The sequence below is a fragment of the Chiloscyllium plagiosum genome, chromosome 18, assembly GCF_004010195.1.
Source record: "Chiloscyllium plagiosum isolate BGI_BamShark_2017 chromosome 18, ASM401019v2, whole genome shotgun sequence".
Classification (NCBI taxonomy): Eukaryota; Metazoa; Chordata; class Chondrichthyes; order Orectolobiformes; family Hemiscylliidae; genus Chiloscyllium; species Chiloscyllium plagiosum.
In genome coordinates, this window is record NC_057727.1 from 36,897,027 (window position 1) to 36,917,564 (window position 20,538).

At 38.1% G+C, this 20,538-nt stretch overlaps 1 protein-coding gene across 1 annotated transcript in view; it reads left to right on the forward strand.

The window, feature by feature from the left end:
- LOC122559046 (receptor-type tyrosine-protein phosphatase gamma-like) overlaps nt 1–20,538 on the forward strand; it is a 644,852-nt gene that overhangs the window by 607,736 nt on the left and 16,578 nt on the right. The window contains exons 22-25 of the mRNA XM_043708214.1: nt 1,920–2,066; nt 6,059–6,152; nt 6,820–6,896; nt 10,988–11,116. Of these exons, the coding sequence (XP_043564149.1) occupies nt 1,920–2,066; nt 6,059–6,152; nt 6,820–6,896; nt 10,988–11,116 (447 nt within the window). The remainder of the gene's footprint in view (nt 1–1,919; nt 2,067–6,058; nt 6,153–6,819; nt 6,897–10,987; nt 11,117–20,538) is intronic.

Here is a 20,538-nt window from a genome sequence, read left to right on the forward strand (position 1 = left end):
GGTAGTGATATGTCCCTTCAAGACAACAATTCTAATTATGTTAAGTAAATCTTGAGCAAAGTCTGTTCATATTTTAATTGCTGCATGGACCAGGAAGTTTAGAGACAGGAACGTGCCTGTAAGTTCCAGTGTGGAGGTTAAAAGTAGCTAGGCAATAAGCAACAGATTATTGAGACACTTTTGCATCGGTAAACAAGTCTGACATTAACAGTAGCATTTGCATGCACAAAACCCCTTTGTGAAAATGATCTCCCATAATGTTGCTCAAGGTGAGTTGACAGTTGTCCTGCTGGAGTGTGGTGATGAAAACTCATTAACAGAAAGAACTTTGAGAAATTAAAATAAGTATTTACCATTGGTTGATGAAAACTGAATAGAATTTTGAATAGAATTAGAAGTTTATGTGCATTATATATGTTTTAGGGTCCAAATAATAGGCACAAAACTAACCAGTTTAGCTGCAGAATGGCCTGCCCACATTTGCAAAAGTATTGATCTTGCCATGACATTTCTAGACAGTTGAGAATTCCTGAATATATAAAGAAGGTGCCTCGTATGTTGAGGCCTGCTTTTGGAACTGTGTCTGCAATGAGTAATGCGGACAGTGGAGTTTACCCAACTCAGCAATATATAGGAGCTAACAACCAAATGAAAGTGTGGAAAGATGTTTTAAAAAATACTAGAGTCGCTACAGCCCTCCCCTTCCTCAGCCAGCTCCAAGACTCCTTTAGGGGCTTACTTGAAAGTTACTACCAATTGAAGCAGACAACCTTAAATTGAGGTCTTCACATGGAAACCGATCTGTGGGGGCATAAACAACGTTGTCAGCACGTGCCAGCTATACTAATAGGAGCCAGGAACCAAATTAAAGAGGAAAAATGGATCTAGATTAATTTCTGCCCATGATTTTATTTATTAACAACTGCTTTAAATAATAATGAAAAACAAGAGGAAAGTATGGCAGTTAGAGCCATAGAGTCATACAACTCAGAAATAGATCCTTTGGTCCAAACAGTCCGTGCGAACATAATCCCAAACTAAACTAGTGCCACTGGCCTTCTCCTGGCCCATATCCCTTCAAACCTTTCCTAGTCATGTATTTATCCAAATGTCTTTTAAATGTAGTAATCATGCCTACAACCAGTACTTCCTCAGGAAGTTCATTCCACATGTGAACCACCATCTGCGTAAAATAATTGCCCCTCATGTCTTTCTTACATTCTCTCCTTTCACTTTAAAAATGTGTCCCCCAGTCTTGAAATCCCCCACCGTAGGAAAAAGATACCTACCATTAACACTATTCATACCTCTCATGATTTTATTAACTTCCATAAGGTCATCTCTCAACCTCCTACTCTTCAGTGATAGAAGTCCCAGCTTACCCAGCCTTTCCTTATCACTCAATTCTTCTATACCTGGTAAATCCCCATAAATGTCTTCTGAACCTGCTCCAGCTTAATAATATCCTTCCTATAACTGAACAACTAGAAATGGACACAGTATTCCAGAAGAGGCCTCACCAATGTTCTGTACAATCTCAACGTGACTTCCAAACTCCTATGCTCAAAGAATCGAACAATGAAGGCAAGCATGCCAAACACCTTTTTAACCACTCTGTCCATATGTGACACAAACTCTAAAGGATTATGTACCAGAACCCTTAGGTCTCTGTTCTACAACACTATCCAAGGCCCTACCATTGAAAATCTAAAATGAAATCAGAAAATGCTGAGAATATTCAGTAGGCTGGATAGCATTTGTGCAGGGAAAAACAGAATTAATGTCATCAACTCTTTTTATCACAATTCCAAAAGATAAATAATGACAGTTGATCATCTCATGTATTATACTGTGCATGCATGACAATAAGAGCACAAATAAACAGTCTGATTTTTTTTTTGTTCTGTCCTGCCTTTAAGGAACAGTATATTTTCATCCATGAAGCCTTGCGGGAAGCAATACACGGGAAGGAGACAGAAGTACCTGCCACTCAGCTACATAGTTATGTCAACAACATTTTAATTCCAGGAATATCTGGGAAGATGAGGCTAGAGAAACAGTTTAAGGTTGGTTACTGGACCTGGAATCATTGTTCCATTCTATGCTTTGAGATAGTACGCTAGTCATTATTTTCATCAGCTCACACTTTATTTCAGAACAGGCATTTTATTAAAAGTTTTGCATAGTTTAGGGTAGCAAAATAAACTTTTGATGGTCCCAATGCTGTTGACAATATTTTTGCAAAGCTACTTAGAGGATACTCTTATTAGAAAGTTTCTAGACTAGCTTCTTTTGGTTGTATATGTAGAATATCTTCTTTAATCGGAAGTCCTTGGTCTTCAAATACATTTTACACAGTCACATGACTAAATTGAATTACTTTATTTTCAAGACTGTGTTACCATTCTGGTGCAATATGTTGGTATCTACTGCTGATAGTAAATGCTTACAGTGAGCTCAAAAAAGATGTATAGGATTATTTGGAATTCCTCTGTATAGGTTAATGGTGACAGCATTTACTCTTTTTCTGTTTTAAAGTGAACAATAACTATAGTATATTGTTGATTTTAAGTCCATCTCTTTTCAAACCAAACTATATGTGCAGACTCTAAAGTGAATTGATGGTAGAATTTCCAAGTTACTGATCCACAATAAGAAGATTTTGTATTTGTTGCATTTCATGGTGTATTTAGCTCCTTGCTATAGTTCTGACCTTACTTTATATAATCATTATGTTGAGATCAATCTGAAATTCATTCAGCTTTCTGAGTCGTGAGAGCATTAAGAACCGGTTCAATTTTGCACCTTGACAGTGGCTCAGGTCTTTCTTGAGATTCATTATTTATAGATTTACTCCATTAAAACAAAACATAGCTCTGCTTACATTCTGAATTTAGAAATTAAAATGTAAAAAACAGTCTTGCCTCTTGACCCAAGGGAGCAATAAGGCTACATTGTACATCATTCAGTCTTGAGTTGCTTGACCAATAGTGAAATATCTGTACTGTTTCTACTTAGTGTCCTCTTTAGAAGCAATGTGTGTAAATCTAGACATTTCAGCCATCACATTTGATGCTCATTATTCATAAAACTAACAAGAATCTACAGTACCTTGTCATGTTCTTACATAACTAAGCTAACAGTTCATTTTTACTGGATTATGTTCTGCAGTATGTCCAAACAACATGCAGTTCAATGTTACAGTACTGTGTACTCATGCTAATGAGGCAGAAACATGCAATAGATTCCTCAGAGTCTATCCAAAAGGATTAAGCCTGCAGCTACAGGAATTGTAGACCAAGTGTCAGATGCAAAAATTGTGAGATGTGACATTCCCAGCCTCCCACCTCAATTTCTTCTTCAGTTTCTTGGGATGCACTTGAATGGAGAGTTATAAATACTGTGATTGCTGGAAATCTGAAACAGACAACAAAAATCTGGAGAAATTCATCTGGCAGCATTGGTGGAGAGAGAAACAGTTAATATTCTGAGTCCAACATAGTTCTTCTTTAGAACGGAAAGGTTTCGGAATTGTTTTTATACACTTTTGACATAGGCAGAAGACCAATGCAAAAGTCAATGGGTTTGTTAGTGATAGAAAATATAAGAAGAGATTTAAAATGGGTTTAAATTAATGTCCAAAAGGGAGAGAATGGATCCGCTCTACAGAGCAAAATTAACAAGAGATGGTTGTTGGGTCGGAGATGGAGGGGGAAATGGGGAGAGAATGTTCACAAATGGAAAACAGGCATAATCCTGTCAGTTTATGAAGTTGTGGAATACAAGATTAAGAGCTCGAGGCTAAATGGAAGATGGAGAGTTGCTTAGAAAAATCTAATACTGAGGCTTGCTCCAGGCTCCTCTGCACATTTCTGCATCAGCAAGGATTTTGCAGCCACTTGAAGAAAAGCAAATAGAGACAGTTTTCAGGCTGCCAATCTGCTAGTCAACAGGTTTAAAATTGTGGATTTTTTTTCCCACTACAACCCCACCATTTTATTGAGAGGTTTCAAGAGTTTCACTACTTGCACAGTTGGTAACCACAATTATGTCTCAGAATATCGAATTAGTTACCAGTAGTAATGCACAAATTCTGTTTTTATTAATAATGTGCAGAGAAAGGTTCCTGATATACTGTTCAATTAGAATAGAGATATCACAAAAATATCCTCTTATGTACATTATTCATTTGGGCTAACTGAATACCCCTCGATTGTGCTAATGTTTCTAGAACAAAAGAATATAAGAAATAGAAGCATCAGTAAGCCATTCAGTTCCTCAAGCCTGCTCTGCCATCCAACAAGATCATGATCAACCTAACCCAGGCCTCAACTCCTCTTTCGTGTCATCTCAGCATAGCCGTTAATTCACATACTCATCAAAAATCGATTGACTTCCTTTCAATACTTTGTGTTATAACTTCCACAAATCTCTTAGGCAGAAATACTTTAACTGCAATTGGAAAACCTCTGGTCCTGAATGATAAATGGAAAGTCAGTCTAAGTAAGCAACACTTCGTTCCAATTGTACTGGACATGTTTTCAATTTTGTTTACATGTTATTCATCTTTAACATTGGCCTGAAACAGATCTATTGAAAGTCTTTTCTACCAACAAAACATCAAAATTAAACATGTTAGTGCTATTTTAAAGGTACTGATATCTAAGACACTATCTACAAACCTCTTTAATCTGACCTACCTATGATACTTCGTACTTTCTTGCACCTTTTTGTTTACACATCAAGGCAACTTCATTACCTTCAAGGTATTTAAAATTTTTGGCACTTAGCAGTTATAGTAATGAACAAATTTTTTGCTTTAAACAGAGGCTTTGTGTGATCAAGTTTCTATGTTTTTGCCTCGGATCAGTACTAAGTAAATAAGTGCCTTTTTCACAAGTCTTTTGCTAACTTTTTATGTTCATTTGGACAGGTGCACTGTGTCAGTTATATTAAAAAGCATCACTTAAATTACTTATGGATGCTTTCCTTCAAAAATTGTTAGTCTCTCAGGAAGAGATGAGGTCCAGGTAGACATTTGTTTGCATAATGGTGCTTCCAGCAGCACTACACAGGCTATATGGGTTTTCCATTGGCAGTCACCACTGCAGGTCACTACCTACATCTCATTCTTTAATGGCATTAATGAAAAACACGGCCTGATCACATAGGTAGTGGCCCCTATGGAGCTGACTGCCCCCATGGAATTATCTCAAGTCTGTTAACAGTGCCATGTAAATAAACTGCTCACCCAGCATTTCTCTTAAAAGGTGGCTAGCCTAGCTTTTTGTCCTAAGGATTGAAATCCGTCACATGAATTTACTGTTCATTTATATTGGATTTCTGTTGATCTCTCACCAGAAGTAGACAAGGCTTGATAATTTCATTGCAAATCCAGTTTCATTACTTGGGAATATTGAACAATTGACTACAGCAGCACTTAAACAATTCTGGTGGAAAGATTACTTCTAAGTCTGTTAGAATATAGAGTGTAGAATTTCTTCTAGCATTAAATATTTATCGTTTTAGGACAGAAATAATATTCTAGAGCATCTATTCCAAACACTAAAGTTATTACTGGGAATGAACAAACACAGCCTCTTACAGCTGGCTGCGACAGGCCACTGCAAGAATCTGCAACCTTGCTCCTGTTTAGCGACACAGAACAAACACATGTGGGAGACAAGATGGCTAGCATGTCTGCCCTCTCCAAATGTCAATGGTGTTCTGCCCCCACCTTCCACTGAGCCTTATGACTCACCCACAATGTGCCATTGGAGTCATTCAGGTCTAAAAGTTCTGAATTCCATTATTAACACTTATCACTGTTGGGGTGTGTCAATGTGCATCAGTGAGAAATGATGTCTGTACCAGACACTGCCTGGATATTCTCATGTTAACTTCAATGTCTATTTCTCTTTTGTGTTATATTGCAATATACAGGTATTCTTAGAATATTGTAAATTTTAACAATTCTTAATTTTTGAGAAATCTGCTATTGAGTTCTATAAGTGTTGATTCTCTCTACTGATTCTCCAATGAACTCTTTTTTTTACAGCTGGTAACTCAGTGTAATGCAAAATTTATAGAGTGCTTCAGTGCCCAGAAAGAATGTAATAAAGAGAAGAACAGAAACTCCTCAGTTGTGCCATGTAAGATAACTTCTGTTTTAGTGAATACAACAATGAACTCACATTGCTTATGCATTGCTTATGCTAAATATTGGCATATAACCATGCTGAAAAAGTCAATTTTAGATGGCAGAATTGGTGGCTACAAGTTTAATTTTATTGTACATTACCTTGGCCAGAATTTCAGGGAATGACAGTGGTCCTGTCCACCAGTTAGAAAGTCGGGTGGGGGAATGTTACCCCACTTGGCCAGTTATGGGAGCCCCAGCCAGTTGTGCATGCTGCAGGCAATGAACAGCCTGCATTTGGGTTTCCCATCTCTTTGAGGAATGAAAATCCCCTCCCAAGGCTTTCCTCTATGGGCCAGAGAGTGCTGTAATCCTGAACCTATAACGAGCCAGTCAGGAAACATGTAGTAGCCTCCCCACTTGGTGATTTGTCCACCTAATATGGATAAAATACCTTATTTGGCTACTTAGGGCTGCCCTGACTTGACAAATGCCATCCACACCATCTCAGCTGATTTCTTTGCCCTCTTGCACACACCTCCCAGCATGCTTTCTGGGAGCTAATAAAATTATATCCTTTTTACATGTTACTTTACTTTCTCAGCAGATCATGTAAGCATGTATTTATTTTTAACAATCTGTTTCCATCAAAAATGTTGTGATCGTATTCTATCTTTCAGCTGAACGAGCTCGAGTAGGCCTTGCACCATTACCTGGAACAAAAGGAACTGACTACATTAATGCCTCCTACATAATGGTAAGTTATGAGCACTAATAATGGTATTACTGAGGTACGTTAATAAAAATTGAAAGCTGCAATCTAAATATAATCTTGAAAGTAAAAGTATTAAATGTACACACGTGTGGGTTATTTTTCTCTTAAGAGCTGTACCTGATGTTAATTGTAGTATAATGGAATATGGAAATAATGATAATGGCACTGATTATGTTACTTTGACATCAGAAGAGAACAGAGTTAAGCAGAGGAGAGACAAACGTAAAAGGAGACATAGACGCTACATGAGAGAGCTGAATTTAGTAACATAATTACGAAAACGTAAATAACCCTTTTAAACAATCGACACATTATGAGCACACTGCGCCATATACATATATCAATTGAGTCATAGAGTCGTACAGCACAGAAACAGACCCTTTGGTCCAACCAGTCCATGCTAAAAATAACCCCAATCTAAACTCGTCCCACGTGCCTGCTCCTGGCCCACATCCCTCTAAATCCTTCCTATTTATGTATCTATCCAAATGTCTTTCAAACATTGTAATTGAACCCACTACATCCACCAGTCTTTAAAAAACCTGTCCGAGTCTTAGTCAATTCTTGGGGTCTCTTCTGGCACTGTGGTGTAGCCCTGTCTCTAGATCCAGAAGGTCTTCACCTATCCCCACTTCACCACCCTGCCCTGTTACCCCCAATATCTGCAGTTCCCCTTATACCCACCCCCAGACCTGAAGACCTCCTGATGCTGCCTGACTTGCTGTGTTCTTCCAGCCTCCTGTTTGTCCTGTTTGTCCATCTCTGGATCCAGAAGGCCTAGGTTCAAGTTCCACCTACTGAATGGGTTTGCGATATCACATCAAGCAGTTTGATTAAAATACATAAAAACGTAGACAAAGAACACCACTGTGAGAAAGCTTTGCTTTAAAATTAGAATGAACTATGGACAGTAGATGCTAAGTACAATAGTAAAGGGCACAGTCTCTGAGAGTGTACATGTAGTCAACCAACATCCAGAGATGCACAGAAGTGTTATCAAACTGTAATACATTTTGCTTGTGTGGGTTAGGTGGATTGGCCATACTGTAATCCCCTGTAGTGTTCAGGAATGTGCAGAGCAGGTAGATTAGCCATGGTAAATGTGGGGTTAGGGCTCAGTATTAGGTCTGGGTGGGATAATCTTCAGAGGGTCGATGCAGACTCAATGGGCTGAATGACTTCTATCTGCATGTAGGGTTTCCATGATCTGTGATTCTATATATTCACAAATTGATCTCCCAGTAATCCAGCCACTTTATGTTTAGATATTAAGTTGAACTGTAGAAGCTTTGTTGTAAATAAGAAATGATCATGACTTTGTGCACTTGACTTTGTTCTGTCTCAAAATGTGGTAACTCTCACTCCAAGTGAAGAGTTTGTCAGTTTAAATGCAACTCCAAAGAGTTGAGTTAATAATCTAGATTGATACTTCAATATAGTGCTGAGTGATACTGCACTGTTGGAGATGCTGCCTCTGGAATATGACATTAAGCCATCAGTAAGACAGATAGATTTAAAACAAAATAACACTCTTGCATAAAGAGCAAAGGTGTTTTCCTAATTCCCTGGCTAACCTTTCCTTGAAAATTATTAGTTCATGGGATATATTGTCATGGCAAGTACTTGTTGTCCATCTTTAATTGTCCTTGAGAAGCTGGTGATGAGCTACCTTCCTAAACCATTGCAGTCTATGTGGTGAAAGTATTCCCACATGCTGGTAAGTAGGGAGTTCCACGATTTTAACACAATGACAAAGAAAAAATGGCAATACATATGCATATAGAATTGGTGTGTGACTTTTAAAGAAGCATAGAAATGATGTACTTGTCCTCTTAGTTTGTCAGAATTGTGGGTTTTGCAGTTGCGGTTGAAGAAGCCTTTGTGCATTGCTGTATATCTGATGAAAGCTAAAGAGGAGGTAGCTGATATCCTAACAACCTTTCAATTCTCCTTGAGCATGGGAGTGCTGCTGGAGTACTGAAGGATTGCAAATATTACACCTGTTTTCAAATAAGAAGAGTGGTTTAAACCTGGTAACTACCATAGATTAGTCAAATATCAATGATGGAAAAACAATTTGAGACAAGGAACAAAATTAATTCTCACTTGGGAAGCTTACATTAAGTAAGGTCAATGACAAGGATTTTTCAAGGCATATCATGATGATATAATAAGATTAAGTTCTGAGATAAAATAACAGATGGTTCATGAATGTAATGGAGTAAATGCATTTTTGGACTATCAGAAGTATTTTGGAAGGTGTTTAAAAGGACTTTATTGAAAATAAAAGCAGATGGTATTAATCAGACAATGGTAACTTGGGTGCACAATGATTAAAGGATAGAGGCAGTGTTTATGGTGATGGATGTTTTTCTGATTGGAGAAAAGTATTCTGTTTTAAGAGGGGTAGTAGAAAGAACAGAGTGATCTGGGGAATACATTTTCAAATCCTCGTTAGCATGGCAATTTTTAAAAAATGCATTATGGGATTTGGGCATTGCTTGCTGGGCCTGCATTTATTGTCCCTCCCTAGTTTCCTTTGAGGAGATAGTGGTGAGTTGCCTTCTTGAACTTCTTGGTAAAGTTACTCCACAATGGTAGTAAATCGGGAGTCCCAGTGACACGAAAGGAATGGTGACAGATTCTTATGTCAGGATGGTCAGTCATTTTATCGGTTAGATAGTTATCTGGAAAGTTTGGAAAGCGATGTGTGAGATGCCTTGGTCAGGCATCAAATAAAGCATGTGACATTTATGTCAACAAATAGGGGCATTGAATTAAAACAACAAGCCATGGTTATGGTTCACAAATCACCAATTAGGCTTTAGCTGGATTATTTTGTATGATAAAACAAACTACAGATGCTGGAAATCTGAAACAAAAATATAAATTGCTTGAGAAACTCAGAAGATCTGGCAGCATTTCTCCTCAGAGTTTCTCAAGCAATTTCTGTTTTCATTTTGTATAATGCTGGGGACCATCACTTAAGAAAAAATTCAAGGCCTCAGAGGGGTTACAGAGAAGAATTATCTGAAGAAGAGCATTACTATGGAGAAATTGGAAACTGAAATGTATTTCTCCTCAAAATAAAGATGGTTAGGGGAAAACTTATCAATAGAGATATGCAAGACTATGGAGGGTTTTAACAGAACAAGGATGAAACTGTTACCTTTAGCAAATGTGTTGGGAACCAGAAGTGGTAGGTTTAAAATAATCAGCAAATCAATACAATGGGGAAATGAAAATACATTTTTTCATTACATCTGTAATGTCTGGAATGCACTGCATGAAACAGTGGTGGCAGCAGATTCCATAGGAATTTTCTAAAGGCATTGGACATGCACTTGAAGAGGACTAATTTGCAAGGTTATGGAGAAAAAGATGGGATTAACTGGACAGCTCCATTTCAGAGCTGGCAAAGTACAACAGGCCAAATGGCTTGCATCTGAAGTATAAGATTCTATTATTATTTGATTTATCCCTCAATCAATATGATTGAAATACTTTTAGGGAATTTACCTCAGTTTGTACGATTTGGCTGAGTGCCAAGTGGTTGCTGCATTTTTATCATCGCACTAGTGACTGTAATTCAAAAGTATTTAATTGGTCATGAAATGCTCAATGATGTCTTGAAAACATGAAAGGATTTACAAACTTGCTGGTTCTTTTCTTTGTATATATAATTTCCTTTCACAGACTCAGTTTTTACTCTGTACATTGATTATTAACTTATAAAAAGGAATTTGATAGGCTCTTGAAAAGGAGAAATCTGCAGAGCTCTGGGGCAAAAATAAGAAAGTGTGACTATTTAGCTCTTACAAAAAGCCAGCAAAGGCATTCTAGGTTGAATGACCTCTTCCATGTATACAGTATACAAATGTTGTCTGGGCATTGTGATTTTCTTAATGTTAGAGCAAAAATAATTATTAGAAAATGTTAAATAGAACCGAGAGATGCTCTGATTTCTCAGAAGAGCTTGGAGGAATGTGCCATGTTAAATTTTCTCATTTTTCACTGTGCTACTAATCATCACATAGACAACACTGATTAAAGTGTTTTCTTAATTTTTACAGGGCTATTACAGAAGTAATGAATTTATTATTACCCAGCACCCCTTGCCTCACACCACAAAGGACTTTTGGCGAATGATTTGGGACCATAATGCACAGATTATTGTCATGTTACCAGATAACCACGGACTAGTGAGTATCCAAAATTTGTTATAATCTAATTATGTCAGCTATTTTATTTATGTTGAAATTTGTATTCTGAATGTTTTATTTTAAAATAATAATCAGGTATGGCTGATTCACTTTGAAAATGCTGTTTGTAATAGATTTTGATATAAGAAGTATCTAGTAACTTCAGGTATCTGAATTTTTCACTTCGTAAAAAAAAAGAATATTCAAATCTTACAGTTTGTGCCTCTTTGTGTGGCTGACGTTATTCTAATTCTTATCAGAATGCATAGTTTAGTTTTTATTGGTGATGCTCAACTCTCTTTTAAAATCAGAACATACTTTGTAGTGATAAACTCAAATCAGCTATTGGCGTCTTCACCATTCTTAGTAAAGGTGAACGCAAAAGGAATAAGCTATGTACCTATTTTGTGACTCACTAATCTGAGCCATAATCTGTCAACATTTAGAAAAATTTCAGTATTATCAATCTTTAAATTCTGTAGCCAAATATATTCAGATTATTGAAGTATTATTCTAAAGAAAATACATTTTTGTTTCACTGTTACAGATAGTATTCTCAGCAATGACTACACAACCCATTTATTTTACAATGCAAATAAAGCCAGGTGCACCAAATAGCTAAGAGGATAAATGTGGTGATGAGCAATTGCATTAAAAAAACAACTTTAAGGAAAAAAATTGAAGTGTAAATTTAATTGTCAACAAATAGTGTAGGAACTAAAATTCACAATTGCTTTTTATGAGATCACTGATTCTCCACGCTATTTCCCTCTTCTGTGGTACTCGCTGTTCTGATTAGCACTTGCCCACTTAAGAGCTAAGCAGAGTGAATTTCTGTCACTGTCTGATCTAATTGTCAGTGCTCCTCTACCTGACTGATTTGCCATGTCATTTATTATGTTTACCTTTAACAGTGTCTAATGATGGAGCACAAAACTTTGAAAAATATTATTGCTGGATCATTTGTTTTTGCTCTGAAGAAAACTCAGCACTGGCAGATTACTAAGTATCACTGCATTCTGAACAAAACTATTTAATCCTGTTAAATAGGGTGACTCTTGCTTGAATCAACATCAAAAATATTTCCTCAGTGTTACAGAGGCACTTCCTGCATTAGCTGTAAATGAGCATTAGGACCCTTGCTAATTAAGAGCCTAAGCCCTATTTTAAGACACTTTTCCATTGGACTGCAATTGATGAGACTCAAGGGACTGAATGGCATGCCCATATTTCAATCAATTTCGAGCCCAATATCAATAAAAGGTTAGCATAACAAATAAAGAAATCTAAGAAAGCATGTGCATTTATAGGAATGGAAACAGTGTATTTATGGAATGCTATATTTACCTTATAAATGTTATATTATATAAATATCTCTTACTGTAAACATGAAGAGCAGACTTATTGCAACAAGAAGTACTTCAACTATAATGCTTGACTTGTACTATTTATAATCACAAATTGAACTTGACCTTTTCTTAACATAGACTGTCTTCTTTTCTTTTATAAATCTGACTTGCCATTTCATGCTTTATACTTGCTATGCTTGATTAAACAACTGTCAAATCTTCACTTATTTAGAGGCAAAGTTCATTCTTAATATTATTCATGAAGTTAATGGCCATCTCAATCCTAAACAAGGCAATTACTCACTAGCTGAGTCTCAGAATAGCAGCCAAAAAGATGTCAGACTTAAAAGTAACAGTCAATGCTGCTGGCGTGTAAACTTCTTATTCTAACTTTCTGAAGTGTCCTCTTGAGTGTTGGGGACCAGATTTTGCAATGGCTTTCTGATGTACTTGGGCAAAAGAAAATGAACCGGAGAATTTTTATGCGGATTTTGTCATGCAATAATACTGAAGGTATTTTGAAGGATTAAAACCTGATGTTGACAAGTGGTATAAATGCCTGGTTTGAAAAAGTCTTGGGATTGAAGTTTCCTATTTTTAGGCAAAATGTTTTTTTTCAAGTGAGATTCATCGTTCTGGTCTGCCAACACTGGCAAAGTGGCAGCAGACATAAGGCTCCTCCTCATGCCACATGCAGAAGAGGTCACAGATTTGGTCCAAGAAAAGCATGACTACTTGTGTGGGTTGGGGAAACTTCCATGAACTTAGCCAACTTAATTTTATTGTCTGTGCATCACTGTTCCCCCATTCTCTTCAGTCTATCTCATTCTTAACCTGCACAAGATTCTACTCCTCTTACATAACAAATTGCTCCTCTGAAGCAGGCACTAACAGGCACTATCAAACCCCTGCTAAGAAAAGACCAGTGTTAGAGACATTAATCTTCATCCCTACCTCTAAGGAGGAAACCGCATACTCCTCAGAGGAGTTACTGGCAAGGCTTTCACCTGCACCCTCCACTAGTTCAAAGATTTTGTCTGTGGTGCTCTCTCTAGACTTAATTTGAGAGCACAATGTGGTGAACAAATCGCTGTCATGGCTCTGCACCTGTAGAAACCAGAGGGAAGAAATACCCCAGATCCCTGACATTGTGTCTCTGATACAAAGATAGGTAGAGGTACAGGTAGCATTGAGGGGCCAGGGAAGCTGCAGAAGGATTAGGAGAGTGGACAAAGAAATGGCAGATAGACTACAACATGGGGAAGTGTGAGGTCATGCACCTTAGTAGGAAGAATAGAGGCGTAGGCTATTTTCTAAATGGGGAGAAAGTTCAGAAGTCTGAAGTGCAAAGAGTCTTGGGAGTTCTAGTCCATGATTCTCTCAAGGTAAATTTGCAGGTTGAGTCAGTAGTTAGGAAGGCAAATGCAACGATGGCATTTATTTTAAGAGGACCTGAATATAAAAGCAGGGATGTATGTCCAAGGCTCTAAGGCTCTAGTCAGACCACATTTGGAGTATTCTGCGCAGTTTTGGACCCCATATCTCAGGAAGAATGTACTGCCCCGGAGTGTCTTCAGAGGAGACTCACAAGAATGGTCCCAGGAATGAAAAGCTTAACATGAGGAACGTTTGAGGACTCTTGGTTTATACTCGATGGAATTTAGAAGAATGTGGGGGGATCTAATTGAAGCATACAGAATATTGAATGGCCTGGACACAGGGAAGATGTTGGGAAGATGTTTCCATTGGTAGGAGAGATTAGGAGCTGAGGGCATAGCCTTACAGTAAAGGGAAGACCTTTTAGAACAGAGATAAGGAGAAACTTCTTCAGCTAGAGAGTGATGGATCATTGAGTATATTTAAGACTGAGATAGATAGTTTCTTATGTATCAAGGGGATCAAGGATTACGGGGAGAAAGTGGGAGAATGGGGTTGAGAAACTAATCAGAAATGATTGAATGGTGATGCAGACTCAATGGGCTGAATGGCCCAATTTCTGCTCCTATGTCTTATGGTCTTATTCAGAGAGCAGTTTTGAAGATCAGGCAACTGCATAACCCCAGGCAGTGGTCAGTCCCATAGACCAGGCCATTAATGACCTTATCAAAATAAATCTTGGTGTGGAGGGCAGTGATGTGGCATATATTGGTTATTACATACTAAAAATAGAGCATGGTACAAAAGGTAATGACATACAGTCACTGTATCAAATGTCAAGATCACCTAAGTTATAGAATAATAACCATCGAATCAAAACATAAGCAATAAAAAACCCAAGAGACAAAAAATAAGTAACTCATCTTTACAAACACAAAACGTGTTGAAGGAAAATGTTAGTCATAAAAAAAAATTAGTGAAGTATCTTTCTTAAAACTCACAGAAACAACCATTCAAGTGCATCCAGAATAATCTATTTTTATCCCACTTAAGTCACACATGATATCCCAAACCCGCACCCCATACCCTTCAATTAAAATGACCAATTCTACCCCTGAAGCTGGAAAAATCATAAATTTCCCAGAGTGCAGAAAGTGGCCATTCAGCCCATTAAAATCTGCACCAACCCACCAAAGAACATCCCACCCTGTCCCCATAAACCCACATTTACCATGGCTGATCCACCTCGCCTGCAGTCTACAGAGCAATTTAACATGGCCAATCCACCTAACCCATATGTCTTTGAACTGTGGGAGGAAACCCACACAGACATAGGAGAACATGCATACTCCACACACAGTCAGTCAAGACTGGAATTTAACTCAGGTCCCTGATGCTGTGAAGCAGTAGTGTTAACAACTGAGCCACTGTATCACCCAAGGTCTCTTACTGGGATTCACAGCAAAACACCATTTCCCTTTCTGGCTTATTGCCACTCTTATCCACTCACCACTATTCCTGAATTTCACAGTGCAACAACAAAAAAACTGTCTACATTCTCTCTCTCTCTCTCTCTCTCTCTCTGATGAGATATCATCTGTTCTCTACGCTCCGAGGTGGCTAGAGTTCAGACAACATTATCATTCCCAGCCTCCTGTATCCAGCTTCCTGCACTGAGCTGGCATTCTCATTCCAAGCTCATCCAATCTGAGATGAAATCACCACCAAAAATTAAATATACTTAAACAGGACTATAAATTTGATGAGTCAAGACACATGCTTCATTTCCATGTCATCTGACTTTTCATTCTGGAATTCATTAAACAGCAGGCGAGAGATTAAATACTTAAAATGACAGATGATAGAGCATCCTTTAAAGAAAACAACAGAGAGAAAGAAATTTTTCTTGATTTTGCAAAATGGGACATAGCTATCTTGCAGAGTTTTCTTTCTTTGCCGGTTTTATTGGTTGAAGATTGGGACTGACTATTAACCAGGTGAACCAAATTTAATTTCAGTTCCATCAGATCAGAAAAAGATGGTTTGTATAAGTTTCCCAACTCGTGCAAATGAAAATTGAGAATTCAAAGACTGGTTTCTGGAGTTTGAGATATGAACTTCTTCAAAGGTCAGAGCCAGAAGATGACATTTGGCACACTTGCCTTGTTTGTCATAACATTGAGTAGAGGAGTTGGGATGTTATGTTGTAGCTGGACAGGATATTGGTGAGGCCACTTTTGGAATACTGCATACAATCCTAGTTGACCTTCTAGTGGAAGAATGTTATTAAACTTGAGAGGGTGCAGAAAAGATTTACACGGATGTTGCCGGGACTGGAGAGTTTGAGCTATAGAGAGAGGCTGGATAGGCTAGGGCTTTTTTTCCCTGGAGCATCAAAAGCTGAGGGTGACTTCATAGAGGCTTATAAAATCATGAGGTGCATGGATAGCCAAGGTCTTTTCCATAGGGCGGTGGAGTCCAAAAGTATGTGATGAAGCTGCTGCTTTAACCAGGATATGGTGTCCTTGGGTTTTTTTTAAGAGACGTCATAAATGACACAGATTCTGAAAAGTCAGAAGTGTAGGGCTTTAGGGCTAAGTTGATAATAGGGCTAAGCCTTCAGGCAGAAGGCTTTCAAGTTTAAAAAAACACTTGTACAATGAAAGGGGCCACTTCTCCCAGCTCAACTTTTCTCTGGTTTGGTTTGGTTTTAGCAGGTAGTGTGAACAAAGGCAGCAGGACCCAAAGAAGCAGGTCCAGGCTGGTACTGTCTCCATCTGACTTCTATCTTGTAAGAACTTGTGTTTGATTTTACCTTTTGTGCCAAGAGGTGTTTATGGGAAATGTTGCAAATATTTGGAACAGCATCATGAAGTTGGGATGATCTGTTGAGTTTTCGAAGAGGTTAAATTATTCGGTATTCTGTTTTCTGTTGCTTGTGTTTCATTCACTAATCTTGTAAATAAATTCTGTTTTGTTTAAAACTAAGTGGTTTGACCAGCTGATTCTCTCCTTGAATATCCACTTACACCTGCCTAAAACAACGAGCAAAGTTAGGGCCTAAGCTACCTTCTTGAAATGTTTTGAGGGGGTCTGGCCTGGTCCATAACAACTAGAAGGCATAGGTTCACGGTGAGAGAGGAAAGATATAAAAAGTATCTGAGGGGTAACCTTTTCACACAAAGGGTGGTGCATGTTTGGAACGGGCTGCCAGAGGAAATGGTGGAGGTGGCTACAATTACAGCATTTAAAAGTCACCTGGATGGGTACATGAATAGCAAGGGTTTAGAGAGATATGGGCCAAATGATGGGAAATGGGACGAGGTCAGATCAACCTGATAGAGTATATGATCTGGCAATTGTTCTAAGAAAGGAGAGGTACAGGGCAGTTAACACACTGTTGACTGATTTACAGGCCATGAAATGAAGCAATATTTTTGTCATATTTAAATTCTACCATCCATACTGACAAGTGTCTCACAATGTTGCAGCATCTGTGTTTCTGCAAAAGGGTGATAATTGCGGATTTACTCGCAAGATCATCCATACTGGTCCTAACGTTGGCTTGTCAAACCAGGATCAGTTGGAAATAGTCTCACCTTGGAGCTAAAAGTTTGTGGATCCAGTAATTCAAACTGCAGTACAGATTCTCATTCGGTCAAAGTTCGATCTGTTTGTTCTAGCAATCCAGAATGAGACGATAAACCAAGACCTTGTTTTCTTTAGAAGATGGATCTTATTTGCCACTATCTGAAAGTGAAGTCTTTTTATGTTCATTCCTCAAAGAAGTAAAGTGTCGTGATTGGGACCAGGTTGAATTCATTAACTATGAAGTTCTTGATTGGGGTTGTTAACCTGGGCAACTCAGGAAAGCCTTGGCTTACCAATATAACCAGGAGATAAGAATGCCCTCAGTTGAGGACTGACTCGGGGCCAGTGTACTGTGCACCAGTTTAAAAAGATGACTTGGCGATGGGACCTGGCCTTAGTGTCATCATTTCAGTGTGTACGCTGTGCTTTTGTGTGTAAGTCCTGTGTGTAGGCTGAAAGCGCTGTGTGCAGACCCCGCTCTGAAATGCCTATGCAGGAAATGCAAGCAAACTGCATTTATCTAGTGATGCAATTGTAAATAATATTGTAATTCCTTGTATTTTGTGAAAATAATTATGATTTTACAAGAGAAAGGGAAAAAATGCATATGACCAGGAATTTCATCAATTTGAAGGATGGACTCCATGCTGGCTGGGTATAGCCACTGTATTGTGCATTGATACATTAACAGATGTCTTCATGACGGAAAAACAATGTATGACCAGGAGATTAGAACCTTCTCAGTTGAGGATTGACTCCAAGCTGGCTGGCCACAATCAGTGTTCTGTGCACAAATAAATAGTGATGGGACCCGGCCTCTGCACAGTTATTTCACAAAGCGACTCATCTGATTATTTATGGGGCATGTGTGTGGTGGTTGCTATGTTTTCCAATTTTAATAGCAATCACTTGACTTAAACATGATGCTCTTTAAAACATTGCAATATTAAAGTAATATTACTATGATATATTGTTGTGGGAAGATTCCACATAAAGGCCAAGCACGTCTTACAGTCAGAAGAGAAAGGGCTCACTCTGGTGGTCACCAAGACATGTTTCCAAAGAATTCCCAACTGGGAATTCTAAATGGTACCTGCAGAGAAGGCAAGAGAAACGGATAAATATTTATCCACTGAATTACTGTGAATTAATTGTTCTAGCCTGCTACAGCCCCAGCTGTACTGTAGTGTTCCACAAATCAATAACATGAATTTCAAGTTCAAGGCTAACAGGAATAGCACGAGCCTCAATAAGTACACGGTTGTAGTAAAATCTCATTTTGTTTTAAACAGAAATGAGTTGGGGCAGTTTTTCTATTTTGCTATTTACCTCTGTCTGTGAAGATGGCTGGAGATAATGTTCCACCTCAGTTTGATTGTCTATTTGTCTATCAACAATAGATCTCAGAAACTGGAGGATGAATTCCAAAGATGATTGGGATACAGATGAAGTATGGCCCAAGGAAGAACTAATTAGTTTTGGGGAACATTCAGATCCAATTCCTAGATTTTTTTAAAAATCTATTAACATCAGGAGATAGAGCAAATTGACCTTTTGGTTTTGAACATTGTATGTTGTTTTATTTAGAATTATTGATTGTTTTGGAATGTTGTGGATTATTGTGGCTGCTGTGATTCAATTTGTTACAGGTATCAAAATATCCTCAGTAACATAGAAACTCAGCAATTTTTTCACATTTGTAGTTAGGGTATCAACCAGGTAGGGAAAAGCCTCAAGTAATCTGGATAATTGTAATAGCATTGAATTACCAGAATATGTCAGTTGTACACAGTACTGTTTATTGTTTTTTTTTTGTTAGGACTATCATCAGAAAACAATAAGCATTTGCAGGAAAAGGTGTCTCATTTACTTCCATGGGATACTCTGATTCAAAGACTTTGTAGCTCATTCAGATTAATCAGGAGGAATAAGCAGTTTGACTGCTACATTTGATAAGAACTTCATAACCTGATACCTTCCCAGGACTTTTCTATTCCCTGTGACCTTTTTAATACTCAGTCAAATCTCTTGATTTATATTTTGTTTCATGTGGTCTTGATTCAATGCCTCAGTGTTTGTCGAATTATCTCCACAATCTCAGCATGATGAAAGCCCATATGCCTGCATGTAAAGAAATCAAATGTGCAGAAGAAAATGGAACTAATTGCAGTACCTTACAGCATGGTAGGGTGATCACATATCACAGACAGCCATTTCAGATTTTGTTCACAGACCAAACTGTAGGGACTGTATTTTACAATCATCTGGATTATTTACATGAACCAGCCAAATCAGGATGTTTGTCAAGTTGCAATCAGTATTTCATCAATTAATGCATGATTCGTTTCACAATGTGGAAGGGGTTTCAGCTGAGGTATTCATTACCATAACATTTATATTTTTACTTATATTTCTGAACTTGGCATTGACCAATTTTGCTCCATTGTCAGTCAGAAACTTTGATCTTGCAACAAATAAAATCCTGTGCCATTCTTCCTTGATCTTATTTATAACAGCCATACTGGAGTGACTGTATTCCTGTACAAAGACCAAATCTGAACATCAGATCTACAAAATGCAGACTGAAAATGTTTGTCTTTGAACCATTCCTTTATATTCATTGCAAGTATCTAATTCATGCCAATGGAAGACTTATAATAGGATGTGATAGAATTTCTGATACAGATTTTAAAGTTCTGTCTAATCTCTTAGAGTCAGAGAGTCATAGAGGTGTACAGCATGGAAACAGATCCTTCAGTCCAACTTGTCCACGCCGAGCAGATATCTGAACCCAATCTAGTCCCACCTGCCAGCACCCGGCCCATATCCCTCCAAACCCTTCCTATTCATATACTCATCCAAATGCTTCTTAAATGTTGCAATTGTACCAGCCTCCACTACATCCTCTGGCAGCTCATTCCATACACGTACCACCATCTGCGTGAAAAAGTTGCCCCTTAGATCTCTTTTATATCTTTCCCCTCTCACCCTAAACCTATGCCCTCTAGTTCTGAACTCCCTGACCCAGGGAAAAGACTTTGTCTATTTATCCTATCCATGCCCCTCATGATTTTATAAACCTCTATAAGGTCACTCCTCAGCATC